General features: G+C 43.9%; 1 protein-coding gene across 3 annotated transcripts in view; it reads right to left on the bottom strand.

Moving 5' to 3' along the window:
• The window catches only part of LOC133976052 (protein shisa-6), a 68,616-nt gene extending 45,438 nt beyond the window's left edge, over positions 1-23,178 (bottom strand). For all 3 annotated transcript variants that reach the window (XM_062414137.1, XM_062414135.1, XM_062414136.1), the window contains exons 1-3: positions 22,263-23,178; positions 20,450-20,610; positions 10,313-10,414 (exon numbers count right to left, since the gene is read on the bottom strand). In XM_062414137.1, the coding sequence (XP_062270121.1) occupies positions 10,313-10,414; positions 20,450-20,610; positions 22,263-22,774 (775 nt within the window). In that variant the 5' untranslated portion in view covers positions 22,775-23,178. The remainder of the gene's footprint in view (positions 1-10,312; positions 10,415-20,449; positions 20,611-22,262) is intronic.
• Between the last annotated feature and the right edge of the window lie 436 nt (positions 23,179-23,614).

The following is a 23,614-nucleotide window of genomic DNA, read 5'->3' as shown; positions in this document are numbered from 1 at the left end:
ACTGCAGTCATAGCTTGTGTGCTCGGAATGGCAAGTCTAAATTCAAATTCTGCACACAATACAAAAATGTCCCCACCTCGCATACAACAAAAGGCAATCAGTCCATTTGTTTTCCCACACAATGACCTGTGGATAATGGTAATACGGGGCTAGAGGTGGATGGAGAGAAAAAAGCGGCAGAGTTATCTGCCTTTCCCAGTCTTTGCCTCTTAGTTATGAATAATAGATTACAGATGAGAGCTGGAGTTTGCCTTGCAGGGAGCTGGGTATAAAGCGGCTTGAGGTCAACACGGCAGAGCCAGGATCTGTTTTTACCAGGCCTATCCTAAGCACTTGAAGAAGTATCCTCACAACACCCTCAGCATGACTATTTATAACAACTGCTTTATCACTCAAAGCAACCCTGTGAAGGACACGACAGTCAAAACACAATGTCGTGCTATTCAATATGATGAACAGCGTGAGACATCTCTGCCTTGTCCTTCCCCTGCTAAATATCTGTTAACCCAGCACAGTGCTCTGCTGTCGTGCACACAACACATGTTACCCCTCCTGGCTTGGCCACTTTGGTGCGGAGCGACAATGGCTGATTACCAGGTTAGAGATTTATGGAGGAAACAAACATCCAAACAAGTACCATCGTGTAATTTAATAAATGTAATCTGGGCTGAGAGGCAAATTAAACAGGGAAGCTTGAAAAGAGAGAGCTGTTTGATTCAGAGGCTCAACACTGTCCTTTAAGCAGTGGATTAACAGCTTTCAGATCGGCGCCATGTCTTTTAATGAGAGAGGGTGTTCACTGCTCACATTTGGACATAATAAAAAAAAAATCAATCTAAACTAAACATTGTTTTCAGTTCACAACGTGTAAGCTGTGACGGAGAAGAATACAAAAGGTCTCAAGTGTAGAGAAGCTTGAAATACAGAGACTGGGACCAAATTCAAAATACAATTGAACTACCAACCTCTGTTCATCTGCTAACCCAGGAGGCAGAGAGTCCACAGGGATGATATATCTGGGGCAAAGTTCATTTTATTTCCAGGGAGGGCATGACATTTTAAGTCATCTTATCTTGGATGGACTTGCAGAGGAGGGGTGAAGTCGGTGAGGTAAGGGGCCAAGAAGGTGTGGATTTAAAGTTTTTAAATGGTCTTTTTCATCAGGGAACTGCTCCCTGGGGAACAGCTGGAGGACATAAGAACTTGATTTCCAGACTCAATTCTGAACTTTAAAGGATAATAAATATTCCTCGTAAAAAAAGGTGGTAACATTACACTTCTTTAATTTAACTCGGAAGAAAAGACTAGCTAAACAACAGGAGGAAGGTTTATACACTTTCATTATGCGTGTGTAAAACTCTTGAGCTAGCTAAATAAAACTTAGCCGCAGAAGCAATCCGCAGATGGGATGTTTCAGCATTACATGTCATTTAGCTGACGCTTTTATCCAAAGCGACTTAGATTTTTAGAACACTCAGCATTTAGGAGGGGCCATTTAGGGGTTCAGTATCTTGCCAAGGACACTTAGGCATGCAGATGGGATAGAGTGGGATTCGAACCGGCAACCTTCTTGTTGCAGAGCACCCGCTCTATCCCCTAGGCCACGCTCTCCTCAGCACATGGTGGATTCCACATTCATCAAGCACCCAGACTCCACTTGAGTTTATTTGTGTACAGGACCAAAAGATGATGAATAACAAATCTAAAGAAGGGAAATCAGCAAGAAGAACTCCTTGTTTCAACTGATGCATAAAAATATCTGCACTTACCCTAATGAGCTGCGATAAAAGTTGCCATGCTGCGCGTAGGGCAGCATCTTGATTGATGCTGCCCGTTAAGCGTACACTCTCGTGCCCGGGCAAACATCACAGCAGCCTTGCCAGCCCATTGTCCCCGGCTACCTGCCTGCAAGGACTCTGTCTCCTCCTGCCATTTTGAACTGCCAAACTCTGACTCTCCAATTCCCTCTTCCTGTTTAGCTCGCACATTTTCCACCGCTCAGATATTCCGTTTGCTCCACATTTTCTTGCATATTCCCCGCTCCCGTTTGTCTCAGAGATAAAGCCTTCTTCCCCTTCCCTCCGGCACCTCACCGCCAGACAAATAGCTCCACTGGTTTCAAAGTGGCCACAACAGAAGGACAATGATAAGAGAGCTGTCTCCCCACTGTCATTTCCCCTCTCGGCCCCCACATCTCACATCACTGTAATTGACTGCAGTGTATCGGGAAGTGCTATTGTTCCTCGGGATACTGGAGAGTCTTGTCAGGAATTGTAGGTTGCCTTGTCATTCACTGACCTCAGCGTACTTTTCCGGTGGTATTTTGGAAAAGGCTACGATGTGTGTGACGCATGTGTTAATGTCTCAACATCCAGGGATAGTCGTTAATTCAGTCCTTGGCTGGAGGACACTCGAGCCTGTGAGTTGTGCAAATGAGGAAGAAGGAAAACTGCAGCTCGGTCTCTTGTGTGGGTGAAAGGCTCAGCGCGTCAGTCTTTACAACGCAGCTTCTCCTCCGCTCCTCGCTGGTTCTGCTGCAGCTCAAAGTGAATGATAAAACAGAAATGTCACACTCTCTTACTTTACCTTCCAACAGCCACTTAACCACTAACTGAGCCGGGCTTTACCACGAAAATAAGATCTTCTCTACTTTTTACAGGAGCACAATGACTCACCTTGGTCTGGATGTCTTGGAATCTGCTGCATATTCAGCAGGAGATGCTCCAGAGACGGTTCAAGTGATAGAGGTGTCTGATCATCTCTCCATATTGAAATTTGCCTTGATCCCTCTCCCTGTAATGAGTGCTCTGGTCCTGGCCCTGCTCTCTCCTGGACCTTATTAACACTTTCTTAATGGTTACTCTGCAGAGTGCTTAGCCAGCAGGTCACCCGTGCCAGCTCCCCAGAACCTGACCATCAATTTGTATGAGCAGGTACACTATGCCTGCTGTCAATCAAAATCTGCCACCGAGTAAAACGAGAGCAGCTCGGCTGGATTCTCAGTCCCTAAAAGTGATTTGGGGCCACAGATTGCTCCCTGAAGTGGGACCTGCTTTCAAAGTGTTTAAAGAGGACGTTTTGTCACTGAAGGAAGAAATATATCTTTTGTAGGAGAGAAACCAGTCAAGTAGAGGGTATATTTGTATGGGACACATTTCGAGGGGACTCTTAGGGTTAGGGTTAGGGCTAATGCCTAAGATGGTGGTCATGTGACCCAAGGAGGCCAGATTCTGCCTTGATGACTTTTAGTAAGAGTAGTGGCAAAGCAAAACAACACAGCTGTTGTTACTTATTCATATTTAGTGACTATTTTTCAGAGCAAAAATGTAATTATGTAAAGCTGTAGAGAAAGATTAATTTATAAATTTGTTTTACAAAGCGATGAATTGTTTTCAGAAAATCCAAAATAGGAAATTCATGGATGTTCCTGCTTTATTATTCTTTTTTTTTTTTGAATTTTGAAAGCCACATCTTTTTGACTCATAAGATTTTGGTTTAAATGGATGAATCCAGGTTATAGATAGATAGATACTTCATTGAGCCCAGGGGAAATTATGTCAGACTTAAACATGCTGCCATTCCCCTGCAGTGGAGTTTAGGCTCCTACCATGAAATAGCTCCAGGAGGTTCTTAATAACTTGAATATATGATCACATTAAAAGGCTTTTTGAGATATAATAAATACTGAGAAGAATGAATATAGACATATTGATGAAGTCTATCGTATCTAATATCTTATTGGCACAGTATCATTACGGCACGGTGCAGAGTGTCAGGTTCAGAGCAGGGCAGCAGTTTGAAGATGTACCTGAGGCCACTGATGGCACATCTGTCCATCCACGTTTGAGGAGTATATTTATTTATTATGAATTATATATGGCTGAATCCCAAATGACTTTAGAAGTGATTATATGTGAGATAAATGCAGCAGTAAGAACAAAGCAGATTTAGCATAGAAGCATTTGCACAGTTTCCATAAGTCCTTCTTTGAAATGACCCTTGAAGCTGCCTGTCAAGTCTCTGTTGTTCTACAAGATGACTTTAGTGATAATGGTTTTATTTCAGTGTAAAACAGCTGTGGATGTCACAATAATAGAGTGAAAAACACATATACTCATTTAAAGTTGACTCTAGGTTGAAGTAAGTAAGAATTACGCTATTTGATTTGCTGGAACAATCTGAGTTTTTGGATCAGAGATCTCATTCACCACCCTCGGCTCGGTGATGCGTCACAGCTGTTCGTATGAATCAGCTCCCGTCTGGGCCTGATTCTCCTCGCGTACCTGAAACAACGCCGAAGGTTTTTCGCGGGCGGATGTTTTCGTCGTCTGCCTCATCAGCCTGAAGTGTTGATTACATGGGCTGCAAATGATGATGCTGCCTGTGGGCTTGTTGTTCCGCGGCCTCTGATTCACTGGGAGAAACGGGAGATGACTGTCTCGCAGAAATGAAGAAGTGAAACACAGACGGGAGCTTTTGAAACCCTGTCATCTAGTCCTTCACAACAGGTGAACGAAAAGGCCAAATAAGAGGCAAACAGCTGCTAGTGTGTCGGAGCAGCACCGAATGATTGGCATTCGCATTGTTTGCTTTTATTCCCCCCCAAGTCCTCTCCCTTGATAGTCTCCACGGCCTCTTCCTACTGCAATGTTGTGCGCTACATCTTGCTACGTCAACACAACACCAATTAGTGTCTCTTGCTCTCGTTAATGTGCTGAAATTGCACTGCAAATAAAAGTTGTGTGATAACATCCCCCACTAACTCCGATGCTTCATAAAAACAATAATTGTCCGCCATGAAAACCAATTTGACTTGGTGCACGGGGCCGAATTATAAATTGGGCTTAGCAAGGTAATGAAGTATAGCACACGCTAAGTCAAGGATGGAGGCTTTGTCTGAAGCAATCACTTCTCCGGATGCTGCGGCTTGGCTGCGTTTTATATCAACAAGACTGACATATGGAAAAATAATTAAAATGGACGCATTCAACCAATAACAGATGCCGAACGGCATTTCTAATACACTATCGTATTTGCATGCCGGCTGTCAATCCCCTCCCCTGGCTGAGTACGAGAATTTCCATTGAATCAAGGTGTTTGGGTTGTAATCCAGTAACATCAGTGGCAGCCGGTCTCAATCTCACAACCTGCACGCTCCTCTTGAACATGCCCGAACGCAGGGAAATATGTGCAACAACGTGACAGTGATTTACAGTGGGGAGTTGGAGCCTGTGACAGTGAGCGAATGGCAAAGTACACTGCAGTTCTTCTGTGACAAGAACAATTAATATAAGGACGCGATTGGGCCTCGGTCTGCGTCGGGCCAGAAGCGATGATGCGGTGTGGCGCTGCGTCCCCTCTGCCGGCAAACAAGGCAGGGCAGAGTCGCTCCAGCTCCCTCTTATCTATCTTATGAGATTAGGTTTAGAACTTTTATACAATTACTGGCGACTCTGAAGCTTCAAACTGAGTTCTGCAGTTTTTACACCCAAGGCAGTGTAACAGTGCGGTACCCATCTGACAGCGGCACACACACACACACACACACACACACACAACAAATCAGCGAGCATCCTCATTAGTTTGGCTCAGTTTGACAGAAGCCTCAACCTCGCTGCCTCCTAATTTTGGACAAGAGGACGGAAGAATACACAGGAGCAAAGGAATGTGTGAGGCGGCGGCATCGATCTGGACAGATGGCCGAGGGGACGGGAGCAAGGTAAGCAGCTGTGCATGCTAAATAAAGTTCAGCATTACTAAAAGATTGTAACCCTGGGAAAGCACAAGACCAGAGATAAGATAAGAAAAAATGGAGGAATGCGTAGCAGTATTTCTGGTGCTCACCACTGCTTGGTTAAATTTTGAGCAAAGGGAGATGGTGCAGGGAGCAGATGGACACACCCTCCCTCACACTACACCTGAGTCCATTCTGTTGCACAGGGATTCAGAGGGAATCATGGAAGTGAGAAAAGCAAATGGTCTGTGAACTGCTGTGAATTATAAAGACATGGTTGTGTTGATTGCTTTTGGAAGAAGCACGTGTGGAGTTCATGCTTTCATAACAGATGTTTCATCTGAACTGTACTTATATCATATTTATTTGGTTCCATATTTAACACAATTAATTGCTTCCATCACGTGTAAAATGCCCAAATAACAAATGTAGCGCTTTGTGAGTTATTCACTCTTTTGACATTTGATAAATCACACATGCCCACATGAGAATGTAATGTGATGTTGTGTTCCTGAAATTGATGTTTCCGGCTGTGCCTCACAAGGGTAGATCGGGTCGTCCACTAATCAGAATGTCGGTGGTTCGATTACAGCCCCACCATCTTACTTGCCGCAGTGTCCTTGAGCAAGATACAGAATCTGGCTGCTGTCCCGGCAGTGTACGGGTGATATGTTATGGAGAAAGTGCTGCTCATTGTATGATTGTGTGTGTGAATTGTAAAACTGTGCTATAACTGGTCATCAAGACTAGAAAAAGCTGTCTATTAAAAACATATATAAGCACAGACATTATACACAAAGTCTTATATCTAAATCGTGAAAGATAAAGTGTGAAAATCTCATAAACCACTCTGTATTTCAGATGAATTAAATTCACATTCGCTTTTTACCAGAGGGGGATTTTAAGTTTAAATAACATCACAAACAAACTCTTATCAGCCGCAGCTGCAGAGAAGAGTAATCGATTGAAGTCTTCCTGTATCCTCAAGATGCAACCACGAAAAGGCAGAATTCAATGCAATCAAGTTGTTTTTTAAATGAAGAGTGTGACCAAAACCTTTCCCTCAACTAGAAAATTGTGTGTCTCTAATACTGCGACAATGCCACAGTGTGTGGATGTTTCTTTGCAGCTGAGAGAACTCAAACAAAAGGACGTACAGATGATAAGTATTCAACTGTTTCTCAGCAAGAAAGCAAAAATGTGTTCCTAAAGATTGTGTACATATGTATTTAATTTGCAAAAGATGTCCTGAAAGCAGAATCCACACGCTGCTTCAGACCGAGTGAAATCATTCACTTTTAAGTTCGCTGTGGAGATGATGTGACTGTCTATATCAAAAAAGAATTTCAGAAATGACTGATCTCATTATTCATCCAAAAATAATTGAAATATAGTTTTTGTCTTTGCTGAATAGTGACCACTAATTGCGATGAATGCTGCATTGTGGGATAATTTGATCCACCACGCCCAGTGTATAATCTCAGTAGATATTAAGACAGCACAACACATGAGCGGACAGAATTTTTTATATATAGTGCTTTTTCTAATCAAAGCTCTTCACACAACAAGTCACATTCAGCCATTCACACACACACACACACACACTATAAAGAGTGACTAATTACTAAAAAACTTCACACTCATGGACAAGGAACAGCTTTTGACAGTGACGGAGACTTCCTGCCACATTCCGAGCCACAGGCGTGACTTGGGAAAGGGTTATTTCGTATTTATCAGTAAAATAAAGGTGACGATATTAATCCTAGCAGCTCGCTGTGTGCTGCTGTTTCTCCCACCTTCTCACTATATTTTAAAAACTGATCCGATGACAAAAACTGCCTCAACGCTGTCTATATCTTGTCTTCTAGAAAGAAAACATCAAATTTCTTAAAGCCACTACACAATAAAAGCCTATTTTTGTTCCTCTTTAGTTCGACAACAACACATATTCAAAACCTGGTAAGGGTGTGCGTGCATAGCTTGGAATTGGGACACAGCTAAAAAAAAAATTGTGTTGCCCTGAGATGGTGACAACAAGTTCACGGCCCCATTGCTTAAAGTTGCTAAAAGGCATTTTATGAAATGTAGGACACTGCCAACTGCAATAGAGTCAAACAGGGTGAGCAGAGGGGAAGGCAGTGCACCAAAAAGGTAAATGTTGCCAAAGTAACTCCGAGTGAATTTGGATTTCAGCGCCCCCCCCCCCCCCCCCCCCCCCGACAGTGCTCGTGGCTGATCTTGTTAAGAATCCAGCACACGGCTTGTTATTGTATCCAACAGTACAGATGTGAAGCATCCAGCTGCTCTGACGCTCAGCAACAGCCCCTGACCTCACCTGTCCTCCCCAAGGGCTGCGCTGCAACACATAAACACACACACACGAACACAGCTTGCCATATAATTAACAAAACACACTCTCAATCTGTATAATTAAGCACCTTAACAGACGCATATTCAAGCCAGAGGACTCCACCATGAGTCCTAAACCCTGTTCTGTGAGTGCGGCGTAGAACGTACAGTATGTACTGAAAAAGCTCACCAGAGACACAGCACAGAAGACCACATCTGTTTTCAGATTCATGTGGAAACGGAATTTTTTCCCACTGGCTAACCAGTGAATATGTATTTGCATCTGTTTTCCTTTTTTTCTACCCAGCATTGTTACTCTCAGCCAGAGCAAACCAAGCTTTGCAAACCTCTTCACAAAAGTAATGAGGACCGGTATGATTTAAATTCAACTGGACTGTTTACTGGCTGGTAACCTTAACACGCTTCCTCCTCTTCCTCCTCTTCCTCCTCTTCCTCCTCCTCATCGCTGCAGCTTCACGACAGCCCACGTGTTCCCCGCTCGGGAGGCTCAAATCCACCCATGGGTTTTTTCGGCCGGGGTTCAAGAGACAGATTTTAGTGATTTACTGACATTTTCCAAATCATTAAAAGGGGAAGATTAACGACTATGTGTTTTCAGGAACACTGCGCACACTGTAGGAAGGAGCAATTTATATCCTTCAATCAGTCAAGGAGAGAAGCATTATATTATGCAGCTGAGTCTGTTCTGCTTTTGTGCGTATAAAGAGTGCTCTTAACAGACGATGAGAGCACGGGGGAGGCTTGGTTAAACTGTTCATTTCCCTCCACCGCCCTGAAGTGATATATGCTAAAGATTACACCGAGCAGCCGCAATATCCTAACCAAACTTCAGACCAGTGTTTCATTGATTTTGGGATTCAAACCACAGTAATACCTGCCTCTGGGCACAAGACAGCTGAGCGGATCCGCTGGATAGAAGAATACTGTTAAACAACTTAGGCTCTTGCACATGCTTCACATTTCTTTTCTTTTTTTTTGAGAGCGAGAGAGAGATTTCAGCATCAGCGGACCTTTCCAAAAAATCTCCATCTGTCCTGCTTCATTTTCTTTTTTGGGGGGGAGCAGAGGAATCAAAGGCTACCGGCTGCAAGGAAAACATAGATTTGACTGCACAGATGCTAAACCACTGCTGTTGTGACAAAATATATGGCCATAGTTGCCGGAGTGCTGTTATTGTGATATTTTTACAGAGGGAATTTGTTTAAATGAATCTGGATTCATAAAGCCTCATAATTTCTCTCTCATTAGTCATCTTGTGCTCATCTAAAGTGGTTGTTTTTTTTTCTGCCTGCATATGAATAACATTGTGTCACGCACCTCCTCTGGGGATGAAAACAAACAAAGCGAGGAGGAAAAACAGAAAATTTCATCTAAACCTAAGTGCAATGGTTCCTCATTAGAAAGGAGAGGGAAGAGAAGCTGCCAGGCCCCTACAGCTTCGCGCACTTGGAAACAAACATGTGATACCTTGCTACACACGATCAGTTACCACCACGCATGTCTGCCAAGCAAACACATAAATCTGAAAAGGTATATTTTAAAGGTCATCAGACGCTGTAATTGAGATTATGAACTGAATCAGCAGGTTTTGATCCAAAGGCGTGGAGTGGAAAGTACATCGTGTTCGCTGCAGTGGAGCGTGAATTATATTTATATCTTGTTGATTTTTTACTGAAAGATGAAGACACAATGAACCAGCGCAGGCATATTCGCTGTGTCACAAACGCATTCAATTAAACATTCGAAAGCGGCATCAGGTAAAGGAGCTCACCTCCCGACCGCCTCGAGGTGACACACACACACACTGGGTTTGATTTGTTGAGCCAAAATGGATGGAATAAATCACAAGAGCTGAGCCAACATGGCTGCATACTAATCAGTGCATTACCCATGGGGAAACTCTGGCCCGGACTAATGGCTACGTTGCTTTGTGTGTGTGTGTGTGTGTGTGTGTGGTGGATGTGTTCGGTGTCACTTCTCCACGCTGCACGTCAGCAGGAGTTCAGGTGAATTGTTTAGGACGGAAATTGAATCTGGAAACTTTTCACCTCCGTCTGTGTCTTGCTCATCACCAGCGTTGCGAGTGGAACGTAACGTAATGGTGGCGGTCTGCTTTCATCGGGTATATCGAGCACAGACACGAGGAGTTCATTCAATCTCCTGTGTGAGTAGAAAAGAAGAAAGGAACGAGAGAAAAATACACTTTACCTTTCTGATGGCCCCGACCTAATGTCACGAAGCCAGAGGAGATGAAGTTGTGAAGGTCAGCGCCTCCGCTGCTCCTGATGCTCTCCTTTCCATAGTGGAGACCTGGGCACGCACAAACACACACACAAACACACACACACAGAGGCAGGCATGCGGGACCACCACACAGGGACATGTAGAACATACGTACATGTGGAAGCACATGGGGATACATGCACACATGTACACAGCACACAGATACAAACATCAAGCAGACATACACAGACAGCGTTAGTTATATCCTCATTATAAAGCATCAATAGCATTAGCAAGACAGCTGATATATTGGTTTCCAGAATGGGGTTGTGGAACCTCTGGAAAAAGACCAGAGCAGGAAAACATATTCATCTGATTGGTTGGTTTAATATAGGTATGCAGCAGATGTTAAAGGGTCAAAAGGAGATATGTCTACTACTTTCTAAACAGTCTCTGCATGTGAAGAATGCAGATTTTGTAGATGAGCCTTCTGGTGTCCATTTCGCGTTTGACCAATCACATTTCAGCAGGCTTTGGTCGGCCGCAGGTGATCAGTCCGTGTGTGGAACAAAAGAGAAACACATCAACCCACAAAAGGCTATCGGCTTTTAATTTATCAGCATTAATAAACCTCTCTCTGAAGGTTCTTGCAAGGTTTTTTTCCTGTTAAAAGGATTTTTGGGAGCTTTTCCTCGCTCTTGTCGAAGATTACGGACAGAGGATGTCCCACCTTGTTAGAAACCCAATGAGGCATATCGTGATTTGTGAACATGGGCTATAGATTATCCAAAATGCTGTCTGGAAAACCTAAAAAAATTGCAAAAAATCATTCTTGTCTGTGTTTTATGAGACCTGTTTGACTGTGCCTCTCTCTAACCCTCTGTTCCTGTATTCCCTCATACACATGAGCATTCAGGCTGTGTGCCCATCTCCCTGTTTTCTCCTCCCTCTCGTCTCTTTTCAGAGCTGGACCGTCGGCCTTCCTCCCTCTCTTGGCTGCCGTTGCCTTATTGCAGTTGTTTTGGATCTCAATCTTTGTCCTCCCAGAGTTTCAGCCTCCTCCATGTCCCCCTGTGCTTCTACAATTCTACCATTTTACCTTCTTCATTTCAAAACTCCCAGACATGTGAATGTTGGTTTTTAGGTTTGCCTCCAGTATGTTTTTTTAGTCTGTCCTCTGTCCAAGTCCTCATGGTGGGATCCTATCTTTTAGCAGCGTCTGGAAGTGGCTCGATGTTCTCACAGATTATTGTCTTCCCTTTAAAGTTGTTTTGTTAGGGAGGAGTTACTCCTTGTCCTTTTCCTCCTTGAGGATTCAATTCTGTACAGATTCTCTCGAACCAAATTTGTGATTCGTGAAATTGGACTTTATAAATAAAATTGGACTTGACTAACATCATTAATGGGTAAACAAGATTTCAGAGAATATGAGTGATGTGCCCCTTGCATTTTCCAAGAGCTCAAGGTGACATCTTTAAATGTGTATTGTCCAAACGCTCCTAACAACATAAAACTGCTGCAGCAGAAACTGAGATTTCACCTTTTTTATTTCATATTCTCCCTTGTCAAAGTCTAGTCCCTACACTAATCACACTGTAATCTCTATAAAACATTCTGCATGTGAATTTGCTGAATCTGTAGGCGAGAGACAAGTTCCTAGGGCTGGAAGCCTTCTGGATATCATGTCTAGTTTTACCAATCACGTTTAAACAGGCTTTGATTGCCCACAGGTAAACCGTTTGTGTGGGGAGCAATTCGACCAAAATAGGTTAGTTATCAACTTTTTAATTTATCTTCATTCATAAGCAGATTAGCCAAAATGTTGTCTGGACCTAAAACACCTACTCAACGATTCACTGTTTATGTTTAGCTTGGAGCTATGTTCGACTTGTTATAAAAGAAGCACAATGTTCTTTAAAGGATTCCGTCTCTGTCTACACTGGGACCCCAAAGTATTGTCTGTTTCCCCCTGAGGCTAATTCATAGTCAGATCATAGCCGGTGGACTCGGGGACAGTTTAACTTTACATCTATAATTCTGCTCAGCCTGCAGACAGTGTTGTATGAGGTCTTCTGTGTCACTATAGAACTGCTTTCAAGTCTTTGATGATGTCTCTGATGATGTGAAAGTGACGACAGGATGGGTTCAAGATGTGGCCAAGGTGCATTATGGGATCTGTTTGACAGATAAAACAACAATATGCCGCCAGTCTAAAACAATCTATTATTTATTATTATTAGATGATATATTATTGTTCCTAATTTATCCGTGTAAAAAAGATTTATCTTAAAAAAAACTACATAACATCTTGAAATAACAAAACCCATCAGAATAACCAATCTAAAACCTGACTGGATGACAATCAAGATTCTAAATGGACAGGATGTCTGTCTGTGGGTTGAATCCTGAAAGTGAGGGTGCCACCCATCCAGCTCGAGACCCAGAGCGGTGTGTCGAGGGAAAGCTTCGGCTCTGTTCTGTTGTCCTCACGAACAGCGGAGCAGTGGCACTGAGACGGCCGGTCACACTTGTTTTAGCTCAGAAAATGAGGCACGGCTCTTTTCTACTTCAAACGCGCAGCTGTGGTCACCAGCTCCCCAATTCTCTGCGCTATAAGTCTCACAAGCCACCAGGAGGGTTGAATAATAAAAATGATGCATGGAAACACACAGCTTGGGAAACTGATTACTTTGGTGTGAGCCGGAATTGCGGCAATGGGGCAAAACAACTGCCCAGTCAGAGCTGCTGGGTCTGTAATTTCCAGTACTGGCTCGGTGCAAGTGACACCAGAAACTTCAGTCTGCCCCACTGAGTCTGTGTGTGTGAACATATCAGCCTCTGCTGCTCTCTCTTAAACCTGTCTTTCAACTTGATGGAAGTGTGATGACGAACAACCGATTACTATTTTCAATATCGTCAAATCTGCAATTATATCCAATAAATGTAATGCATACACTACAGCAGGGGTGTCCAAACTTTTTATCCCGAGGGCCACATATAGAAATAAAATAGGAAGGTCTGGGCCACTCACGGCGCCATGCCCCCCTGCCCTGGAGCGTACTGTTGACAGTTGGGGGGGGGGGGCGTTCCAAGAGATAGCTGCAATACAGTAGGCCATAGTCCATCACATTACCTTTTATTTAGCTGACGCTTTTATCCAAAGCAACTTACAATAAGTGCATTCAAGGGCACAAACCCAGAACAACAAGAATCAAGAAAGTACAATATCTTCAAAGATAGAGCTAAATTAAGTGCCATTAATGTGCTACTAAATTGTTAGTTTAAAAATAAAAAAATTATATATATATATGTAGTTTGGACACCCCTTGCACTACAGTAACGTCTGTGTGTTTTTACATGTAAATTACTGTCAGCTTTCTGGAAGCCACTGCAGCTCGATGTGCTCACAGATCATATTCATTTTTTTGATTTTATGGTAGGGGATGTTTAATTCTGTACAGATTGTCCCTTGAGTCAAATTTGTGACCGTGATATTGGGCTTTATAAATAAAATTTGACTTTACTAACAATCATCTATGGGTATTAAGAAAAAATGCCCGTTGAATTTCCCCAAAACTCAAGGTGACATGTTCAAATGTCTTGTGTTGTCCAAAAGCTACCAAAAAAACCTTCAAACTATTGCAGCAGAACCAGAGATATCTTCTTTTTAAATAATTAAACAAGTCACTCTTGATAAAATGCTGCGCCTGTGCACAGTGTAATCTATATGTATAATCAGAGTATGTGAATTTGCAGATTCTGTATGTGAGGTACAAGATTTTTGAGCTGGATTCTGTCTGGTTTCTATTTCTAGTTTGACCAATTATGTTTAAGCAGGCTTTGGTTGCACAAGGAAAAAAGTCCACAGAGCAAAAGGGTTGGAACACATTGACAATGAGCTTTTAATTTATCTGCATTTATGTGCAAACAGCTCTAAATAGAGATTACCAAAATGTCGTTCCCTAGTTTTAAACTACGTCTTCTATTTCGCGCATTGACTAACCTCGGCCTAGCCATATAGTACATATGGTCTTGTTAACATTAATTACCTTCACTAGAACAGCCAAAGCATCTATGTCACAGAGAAGGTTCAAATAATTCTCCTGTTAGTCGACCAATCAGCTGAAATGAATGGAGTTCACCTTGAAGTGACAGTGGACCCCAACATCAAAGCAAAGGGATCACGTTCACTGGACGCCTGCTTGAGATTAGAAAACCCTATTTGGGATTGTTTTCCCCCATCATGTTCTCGATGGCCCCACTTGGGTCTTCTCTCTTCTCCGTGGTGTCAAATAGAAAAAACCTCCCTGCGGTGTCGTTTCCCTCAGGCGCACATGGAGGGGAAACCGGGGGAAATGGGAACCACGCAGGCAACATGATGGTGTGATCTCAAGAAAACAAAAAGCAATATGTCTCCACCACCAACATACCGATGCACTCTGAACTCAATCACACGTCTCCCTGCGCTGCTTTTCAAGGCTGCGGATGGAGTATCCGCCGAGGCTATTCTCCCGTTCCATCAATTCCGTGAGTGTCATGCACGCGAGCCATTGTTGTCTGCCTTTGTCACCTTTGTCATTGGTAGCCCCCCCCCCCACAACCCACTGCGACAACCCTTGAATTTGAAAAGACCCTTCAAAAGCAATCCCTCCCTCCTCTTCCCTCCCGCTCCCATTCCTAACTCATTAAGGTGAGGTAGCATGAAGAGCCTGCAGGGGGAAGGCTACGCATTATGAATTTATCGTCCTCGATACAAAGGAATTCGTGCCTTTCACCCCAGCAGTGTGCAATGGAATTGAATGGGCAGTGGAGCGAGCAGGTGCTGAGGATTCATATGGTAATGCTTCTTTAATCAGACCTCTTCACCGGACACCTACACCTCTGAATTACCTCTGAGTAGAATAATGTGAATAATAAGATCATCATATCTTACACCAGGCTGGATGTGATGCTGTGTGGCTGGCATCGGAGAGGCTTTTTGACTCCAAGGTCGATTGCACTTTAACATGGCCTGCCAGAGGTAATTTACATGGTGTACTGATTTTATAGCATTATCAGATGCTGATGTGCTGGAGTGGACGTGGAGCTGTGTACTTCATCCTGATAAAGCCTTTCAGCTGAGGCTTGGCACCGTGAAGCATCTTTATCTTCCTCTGGTGCTCTTTCAGTCTGGGATACACGTCAAGCTTCTTGAGAAAAAACATTTTTTAACTGCCATGTTGGCAAATACATGTCCCCTCCCTATTAACCCTGCCCCCGCTCATGAAATTAATGGTGCAGTGCAGCATCTTGATCAACACTGGACCATTCGTAACTGGTACTGCAACTGGAAAGAGATGCTGATGGATCCCTTCCATCACACCTGAAACCTCCTCACACATACACACACACACATGTTCTCAGGGGACCAAAGGTCTGACTGTATAATGAGGGGAAATAATGAGATCTAGGGCAGGAGACAATTAGGTGGGGTCTCTCAGATGCTGAGCTTTAACACAGGAGCACTCAAGAGGAAGCTTCTATTAAACATGTTGATGCAGTCAGCATAGAAATGTTGTTTTTAACATGTGGGTGATGATTATCTGGCCAACAGGGAACCAGAGAGGTCACAGTGGAGATGTTATGGTGCACACTTTAAGGATTAATTAGAGGCAGCTTGCATGCAGAAAGGTGAGGTGTGTGTGTGTGTGTGTGTGTGTGTGTGTGTGTGTGTGTTTGTGTGTGTGTGTGGTGCTAGATGCAAGCAGGCTCTCTGAATATGATTATAACAGTGTCTATTAGCGATTAACTAATCTACCTACTAACTAACTAACAAGCATCTGTCTGTATGTGAAACAAATATCTCGTCAACTTCATACCTGGCATGTGATTGGGTATGGTCCGGGGAAGTGCAGTTTTGACTTTGGTATAATTTGAACATGTGATATGTTCAATTTTAATGAAACTTGAATAAATGGGCAACCAGCACTCTGTAGCAGTCACTGTGGGCGGAGATGAAGATGTCAAACAACAACTGGTAATCTCTGACCAATTACATCTGACCCACCAGATCGTTTTGATTCATTTCATTTCACAATATGGGTCTGACGCAGACATTCGCAGGCGTGGTTAGTCTCCATTATGGCAACAACATTAATAGAATCACTTCCTCTTTGCTGCAATGCCTTTTGAGGTGGGATGAACACAATCTGCACTATAGACTTTATAAAAAGCTCTGCACACAACATCCAGCTCACAAACAATTAATAAATAACTGTTTATTGTAGAAGTGTTTGAGGAGACTCACTAATGACGACGAATAATTCTGAGGTAGCTCCGGAGCATCAACACAGGACAAGGGAACAGAACATTGCAACCAGGCAGGTTTAAACCACACTGCACTAGTTAAATCAATGTTTTGTTATCAGGACCGAACCTGCTGTTTGAAAATCTCTCTCAGACAACAAATCTGCGCACACACACGCATTTAAAAATATCCGAAGGTCATGTCAAAGCTGCTAAATAGCTCGAAATGTTATTCTATCATCACAACCTCTAATTGTCCACAGCAGCTGACCTTTCAGCTCGGGAGGCTGCTCATCTCTGACTGACTCATAAGTGACCGCTCAAACGCTGCGTAGATCTCAAACATGAACTGCTCCCCAAAGCCGAAAGCTTTTCAGCTTCCACATGAGCAAACTCTCCGACACAGTCATTTCTCTCATGCTGCTTATTCTGATTCCTCTGGTGCAGTGAATGCAGCCCCATAAGTCATCATCTTTTTTTTTTTGCCAAAATACTTTAGGGGAGAAGATGCATTTCCCTTGGTTTCTGTTGAGTTAACGGAGACAGGGGAAAGAGCTGCTATCCTCTGTGCTACCCATGAACTATATTTCATCATTCTGTGCGCTAAGAAAATGTCAGAGAGGAAGCCAAGCAACTGTTTTTCAGAAAAACAAAAAAAAGAGGAAAATCTTGGTGTGCCCGTGGTGTGCAATAAAAAATCAACTTCATCTGAGAAGAGCTGTGGGCGAAACTGCATTACTCAGGGAAGCGATTATTGTTTACTTTAACCGACGGCAAACTCCTTTAAAGGCACCTACTCCTCTTTCAAGGTCTGCTCCTTGTTGTGGCTGTGGGGCGCTCTGTTTACACCCCAGCCTAAAAGAAGATCCAAGTCCCACAACAATGCAGAGTGGATGTGAATAAAAATAGCAGCAGCGCTTGCTCTGGTATCATATTATGCTGTCTGTACTGTTTTTGCTTCAGGCCCGCGTTATATATTTTTTTAAAGGAAGATATTCTTTTAAAATGCAGGGAAGTTTTGCAGTGCGCCAAGGATTCCATGTCACCACTCCAGGCCCGCATCGTGAAGCAAAAACATATCAGCATGTATTTTTAGAATTGAGCCTAAACAAAGCTGTGAGGATGAAAAAGATACTTCAGCGAGGAAGTGATTACTGCTGAGAGCGACAGGGCATCATTACATGTTGAGGATCAAAGCAGAGATGGATGTTAGTCCCACTCTTGACATAAGTTGATAGGATTCTCTCGGGCCCTTTAGCCACTTGCTTTATGAGGTTCCTCCACCTGATTTGAAAGCGTCTCAGAATAAAAAAAAACAACTCTGGAAGTGAAGTGCCATTTTGAGCGGCAACGGCTCCAGCCGAGGAGCATCTCCTTAAGAGGCCTGCCTACTCGCTCTGTGCCAAATGCCCATTTAGGCGCACATGAATATGCATTTTTCTGTGAGAGCGAGTGGGCTCGCTCTCCGCAGCATCGCAGAAGCTCCCAATTTATATGCAGACATTAACCACGCTTTTGCCCGGCCTGTCACTGCCTTTCATGTCCTACCCCGGCAGGACTGCTATGGTCCCCAATCAGGGGGATGGTGGGTGGGTGGAGGAGCAGCGGGGCTGATGTGCTCTCTTTGCAGCAATTGTGTGCAAACAGGCAAAATGGTCGCAGTCAGGCGGAGGGACAGAGACAGATCTCGACTGAGTTTTATGTAGGTCTTTATATATATACAATATATATATATATATATATGAATGCAGGGTTGAACTGAAGGCATCCCGCCAAAAGCAACTGCGTATCAGCCGCGCCCCCTGCATGGCCGTCCGGTGACCATCTTCAACAGACGGATGCAGCGAACGAGGAGAAAACACTGAGGTACAAGAAAATCTTCCCAGCAATTTGATAGATGTGGAAGTGGCAGAACGAGGCCAGGTTTACATGACTTATAAGACTGTATTGACACAAACTAAGCTGAAAGTATGCACAATCTTTTTTTAATTATTTACGGTGCAGAAGGATTTTTACAGTGCTGCAGCTCAAGTCAACCGTAAGAACCACACGTGTCAGGTGCTGTGATGTTTGGCTTTCGGAAGCTGTCAGCAGAGGTTCATAAAAGCCCCATTCCACCTGATGTAATGGCCTGTAAACCCTCTACTGCTCGCACCTGCCCTGAGGCAGCCGGAGGTCTTCTTGACCCTCCCATTTATAGATATTCAAATATTTACATGTTGCCCTATCTTACGACACGGTTCTGAAGAATCAAAGCAGGTGACGGTTTATTTGCGCATGAACATCCGTCCTTCCATTATCTTTACTGCGTATCGTTTGAGGGTTGCAGTGGGAGCTGACACTAGGCGGACACCTGGACAGGTTGCCAGCGTATCACAGGGCGGACATGTTGAGAATTCCTAAAAAATATCCTAACATTTTAAATAGAGAGGAAGCCTGTGCATTGATTTACATATAAATATTATCAATGGATCCAAAATATGATGTTCGAACATATCTCTTACTTAAAATGTGCATTTGAAAATGCTGGGTAGCTACACTGTTACTGATACAATTCTCTCTGATGAAGATGTCTTTCTATGTTTTAATAAACATACTGACACCAGCTCAGTTTATGGTGTAAAGTGGAACCTGATCAGTTTGATTGGGCCTTAATACTTAATGCTTAGGGCAGAGTAAAGGGAGACCAGGTCCACCAATAGGGTGTAAAAGGCTGGTTTCACTTTCTACTGCCATCATACAGACACTATACATACTCGGTCCTTATAGAATATACATATCGTATAACCTGGAAGATTCAGCGTTACCATTTATAATAAAAATAAATAGAATGAAATAGTTTGGAAATAAGAAATAGGATAAAATAATATGTGGACATGTAATACTGTATTTCCTATCTGTGAAGAACACGTTCCAACACTCAGTGACTTCAGATATTAAACCTGTTTAACAGCTTTGTACATAGCTTTGGAAAATGACAAAATAAATGTTCTTTATTTACTTAATTCACTTCAATTGCAGTTCAAATCATACACGGAGATATGTGGTTCCGCACAATTTCTTCAACAGAAACTTGATTTTCCTCGATGTCTTTCTACAAATATGGTACAATAATGCCCTAAGGTGGCAGACAATCTAAGTGGGAGTTAACAATAAATACATGTTTTTTAAACACTGGTAGAAAAAACAATACTTTGGTGCTTGAATGGCAGATAAATCACCACCTACATTTCCACAGATTAATATATTCTTGTACAAAGCGACTACAGGTTGTTCTGTCTCTCCCTCCATCTCCGCGCCTCCTCTGTGTTTGTTCATATCTCATTATTCTCCATCTGCGTCCCTCTCCCCGAGTGTCTTTGGCGCTGTACATCTGATAACACCTGCTTTGCCTGAGAACCTGCTGGTGCTGCCCAGCTTTCTCTCAAACGCCCTGTTTTTCCCTACGCACTTTTTTTTTTTTTTGCCATATTACAGATTTATGTTCCCTGTCTGTTCCTTGAATTGTGTGGTTGAATCACACCGTGTGCACTGCGTCTGATTCACCCGGTGACTGACTGAGAGGTCATCAGTTCCAGCCTGTCAGAGACTGCGGGGTCTTGCTACCTTGCCAGCATGTAATTATCTCCACCAGCAGCCCCCTCCTCCTTATTTTTCTCTGTCACTCTCGTCCTCGAGCTCCCTTGCTCAAATCAAATGATTACTGGATGTTAACATTGCTGCTGATCAGTGGGTGCTCCTTGGAGGGTAATGCGTAAACCCGTGGATGCTTGCGGGAATTCAGCTTGTCTGAGTGTTCAGTGGAGACAGAGAGTGGAGACAGAGACGAGATCTTACCGTGGTTGGATTTGGAGGCGTGAACCGGGGTGTAGTGGTTCTTGGATGAGGTTCGGACTGGTGTGTTGTCTTTGGGCGAGCCGTTCATCGCTGCAAAGTTCTCACAGTCGTATTGTGATATAGGGATGGGCCCCTGCTGCCTCAGGATGTCTGCAAGGGCCCTGGAAACAAACAGACACACAAAGGAAAACATGGATGACTTAAGGGAAACAAATGTAATTGTTTCATTTCTGTCTCGGTGCAGCTGAACTGACTCAGAAACACAATGATGACACGTCTGTTTTCTTCACACCGAATGGCGGTTAATTGTTTATGCAGCGCTGTGCTATTATGGGTTAATCAGAGCTGCTCTGTTTCTTCTTTTTTATTTTTCCATTTAACTGCTAGGAACATGAGTAATGTTAATTTTCTAGGAGAAACAACATTGGATGTGTGAGTGTCTCTTCTAATTGGGTTGAATTTGAATGTTTTTCAGACAGCACCAGGTGCATATGGAAGGATGGAGCCCTCGGGGGGGGGGGGGGAGTTGGGGGGGAGTGGAAGAGAGGGAGAAGCAATCATGATGAAAGAAAGTTCAAAAAGTATTTGTTTGCTTTAGAAATCGCTTCAGCAAAAAAGGGAAATCAAATTACTTTCGCAGCGCCGCAGCACCTCAAAGCTTTTGTACGACAAATGTATCACCGACATAACCTTTGCTTTTAAATTAATATTTCTGCCTCACCCCTCCTCTTCCTGCTCCTTATTGAATGTGCAGTGGCGCATGCATGTCACATGACCTTGATACAGCCCCAACGTTAACACAATCCATTATTCACAGTCTTAAGATTGCTCAAGTGTTGAATAATGCATCCCATAAAAAAAGAAACTATTCAATCTTAAGGAATTAACGTGTGTCAGCATTTGTTCACTGATGGGGGAACAGTCTCCAACATGTGGTCCACTCATGTATGATAGCTCTCACATGGCGGCCACAGCAGGAGGAGGCCGGAGCCCGCTGAGGGGGTGGGTCGCATCACCTGCCGTGGTGTCCCCATCTCTGCTGAGCAGTCCTATCAAAACCCTGTACCTGGACACACCAGACGGCCATTTGCTGATTTGCAGAGGGTGGGCTTTTAGGGGAGGGTTGGGGGGGATTGTGGGTCAGGTTGTGAGGTTTCTGGGGTTGACAGCTGGCTGTTATAACTCGTCGGCCTCATGAGCTAAATATCTGGGTTTTTGTTAAGATCAAAGATTACAAGTCCCACTTTCAACAGGTTTTATCTGTAATATGAACTAATAAACATCTTATTTCAAAGGTTGAGCACTGTCCCTGTTCACTCACATGTAATCACACTTATTCACCAGCCTATACCATATTCACTGTAGCTGATTTAACAACAGAATCTAATACATTGTAGTGTGAAAGGTGCATAAGCTTGGCTCTAGATAACAATCTGTTAATTCATGCAACCACGTTGCGAGTCTCCTTTTAACTTAACTATTGTGATAGAGAGAAAAACACACCCGGACCTCAACATTAAATATGAATACATTCAGTTCTGGGATGGTGCATTGAACACTGCTGAATGTGATACGACTGGAGGACTGGTTATGACCTTTGACCCCCGTCTACAGAGGGCAACACATTTAAATCCGTATTATTGTACGTCAAATACATACAATGGTTAAAAAGATGAGATCTTACTCATTGTTTCTTTTCGTGTTTTATAGGAGAATAATATTTTAAAGAATCTTCTGAAAGCACATTAGGCAACATGGATTAACAAGTCAGTGTGACGTATAACTAAGTGTTGTTTTTTAACAGTCCTCTTACCTGTGTATATTCATTTCCTGAGGCGGCTCTGTAGCTTTGTCATAAGCAACTTTGACCGACACTCCCAACACTATGATGAAGGCTATGATCCCACAGGTGATGTACACCGCCGTGTTGGTCTGATCCATGCTGGGATCATACGTCTCGCCGGTCGGGATGGGGGAAGGTTTGACGGTCTGCACCCACACGGGCGTGTGGTAGTTCGTGCAGGCTTGCTGGTCCAGCCGGTCCTTCTTGTACTCGCAGCAGAAGCGCAGGTAGCACGTCCCGCAGCAGTAGCGGTGGTTCGTGTTGTTACACTCGAACATCTTGTCATACTGCCCGCTCACGTCGTAGTAGCTCAGGCAGGTGTCGTGGTTGCTGGCGGGCGCTGGCGCCGGCGTCTTAAGCGTCGGGGCGACCGTGGGAACCTTCTTGGGCGACGGCTTGTTCTTTTTGCCGCCTGTAGCTGCGCCCAACACGCTCAGCGGGTCCAGGTACATCAGCAGCAACAGAAGGTGCCTTATCCCCATGGTAGTGCGAAGAACTCTGGACCAAAAGTCTCGTGTTGTTGGCAAAGACGCTCAAACTGTGGTTGAACGCGCAACGGTTCAGTCTTGTGTAAGTTTCTCCAGCGGGTCTTCCCCTGCGCGCTCCCGTGCAGCCGTCATGCTGAATAAAACTCTGCGGGCACTGCTGCTGTCAAGGGCATTCTCTCTGCTGTTCTTAGGCTGAGCACAAACTAAACCCGGTGCGAGGCAGCGGGCAGCGGCGGCAGGAGAGCGCCATGTCCTGGCGAGTAGGAGCGGGAGGTGGCTGGCGGATGCCCGGGCTTTGCGCGCTCTTCCCCGGCTGAGCGGCTCGGGGAGGCAGCGGTGCGTCGCTGTCCAAGGTGCTGAATCCTGGAGCTCTCCCCGCCGTCCAGTTGTGCTCGAGTCAAAGTGGCGCTGGGAAAACAAATACCAGCCTCATTAGGTATTATCATCACGTCAGAGGCGCGTCATTAATAATTAGCAGGCTCCTACACGCCCCGAGAACTTGAAGGATTCTCGTCTTTGAAATGAAACTCATTCTCGCAGTGGTTTCAACTTGGGAACACGGCACACACACAGCTCATTTATGTTATCTTCCTGTAAATCGCTGTGCGTCAATGTGTAAGGATGTACGACATTTTCAAATGTTACATGAATTGTTGGTTCATGTAATGTACGTGTTTTCAAATAAAACTGAAATTCAGTTTAAAGCATTTTATTGTTATAATTACTACTATTCTAATTATTTTCCTTGATATAATTAGAAGGTGGTAAAACCTGCCTACCTCTGTCAGGGTACCCGCTGGGGAGCTGCTCTCTGTCTGGATCTCCGAAAGTGAG

This window comes from Platichthys flesus, chromosome 20 (genome assembly GCF_949316205.1).
Source record: "Platichthys flesus chromosome 20, fPlaFle2.1, whole genome shotgun sequence".
NCBI classification, from domain to species: domain Eukaryota; kingdom Metazoa; phylum Chordata; class Actinopteri; order Pleuronectiformes; family Pleuronectidae; genus Platichthys; species Platichthys flesus.
This window is presented reverse-complemented; position numbering and strand designations above follow the sequence as displayed.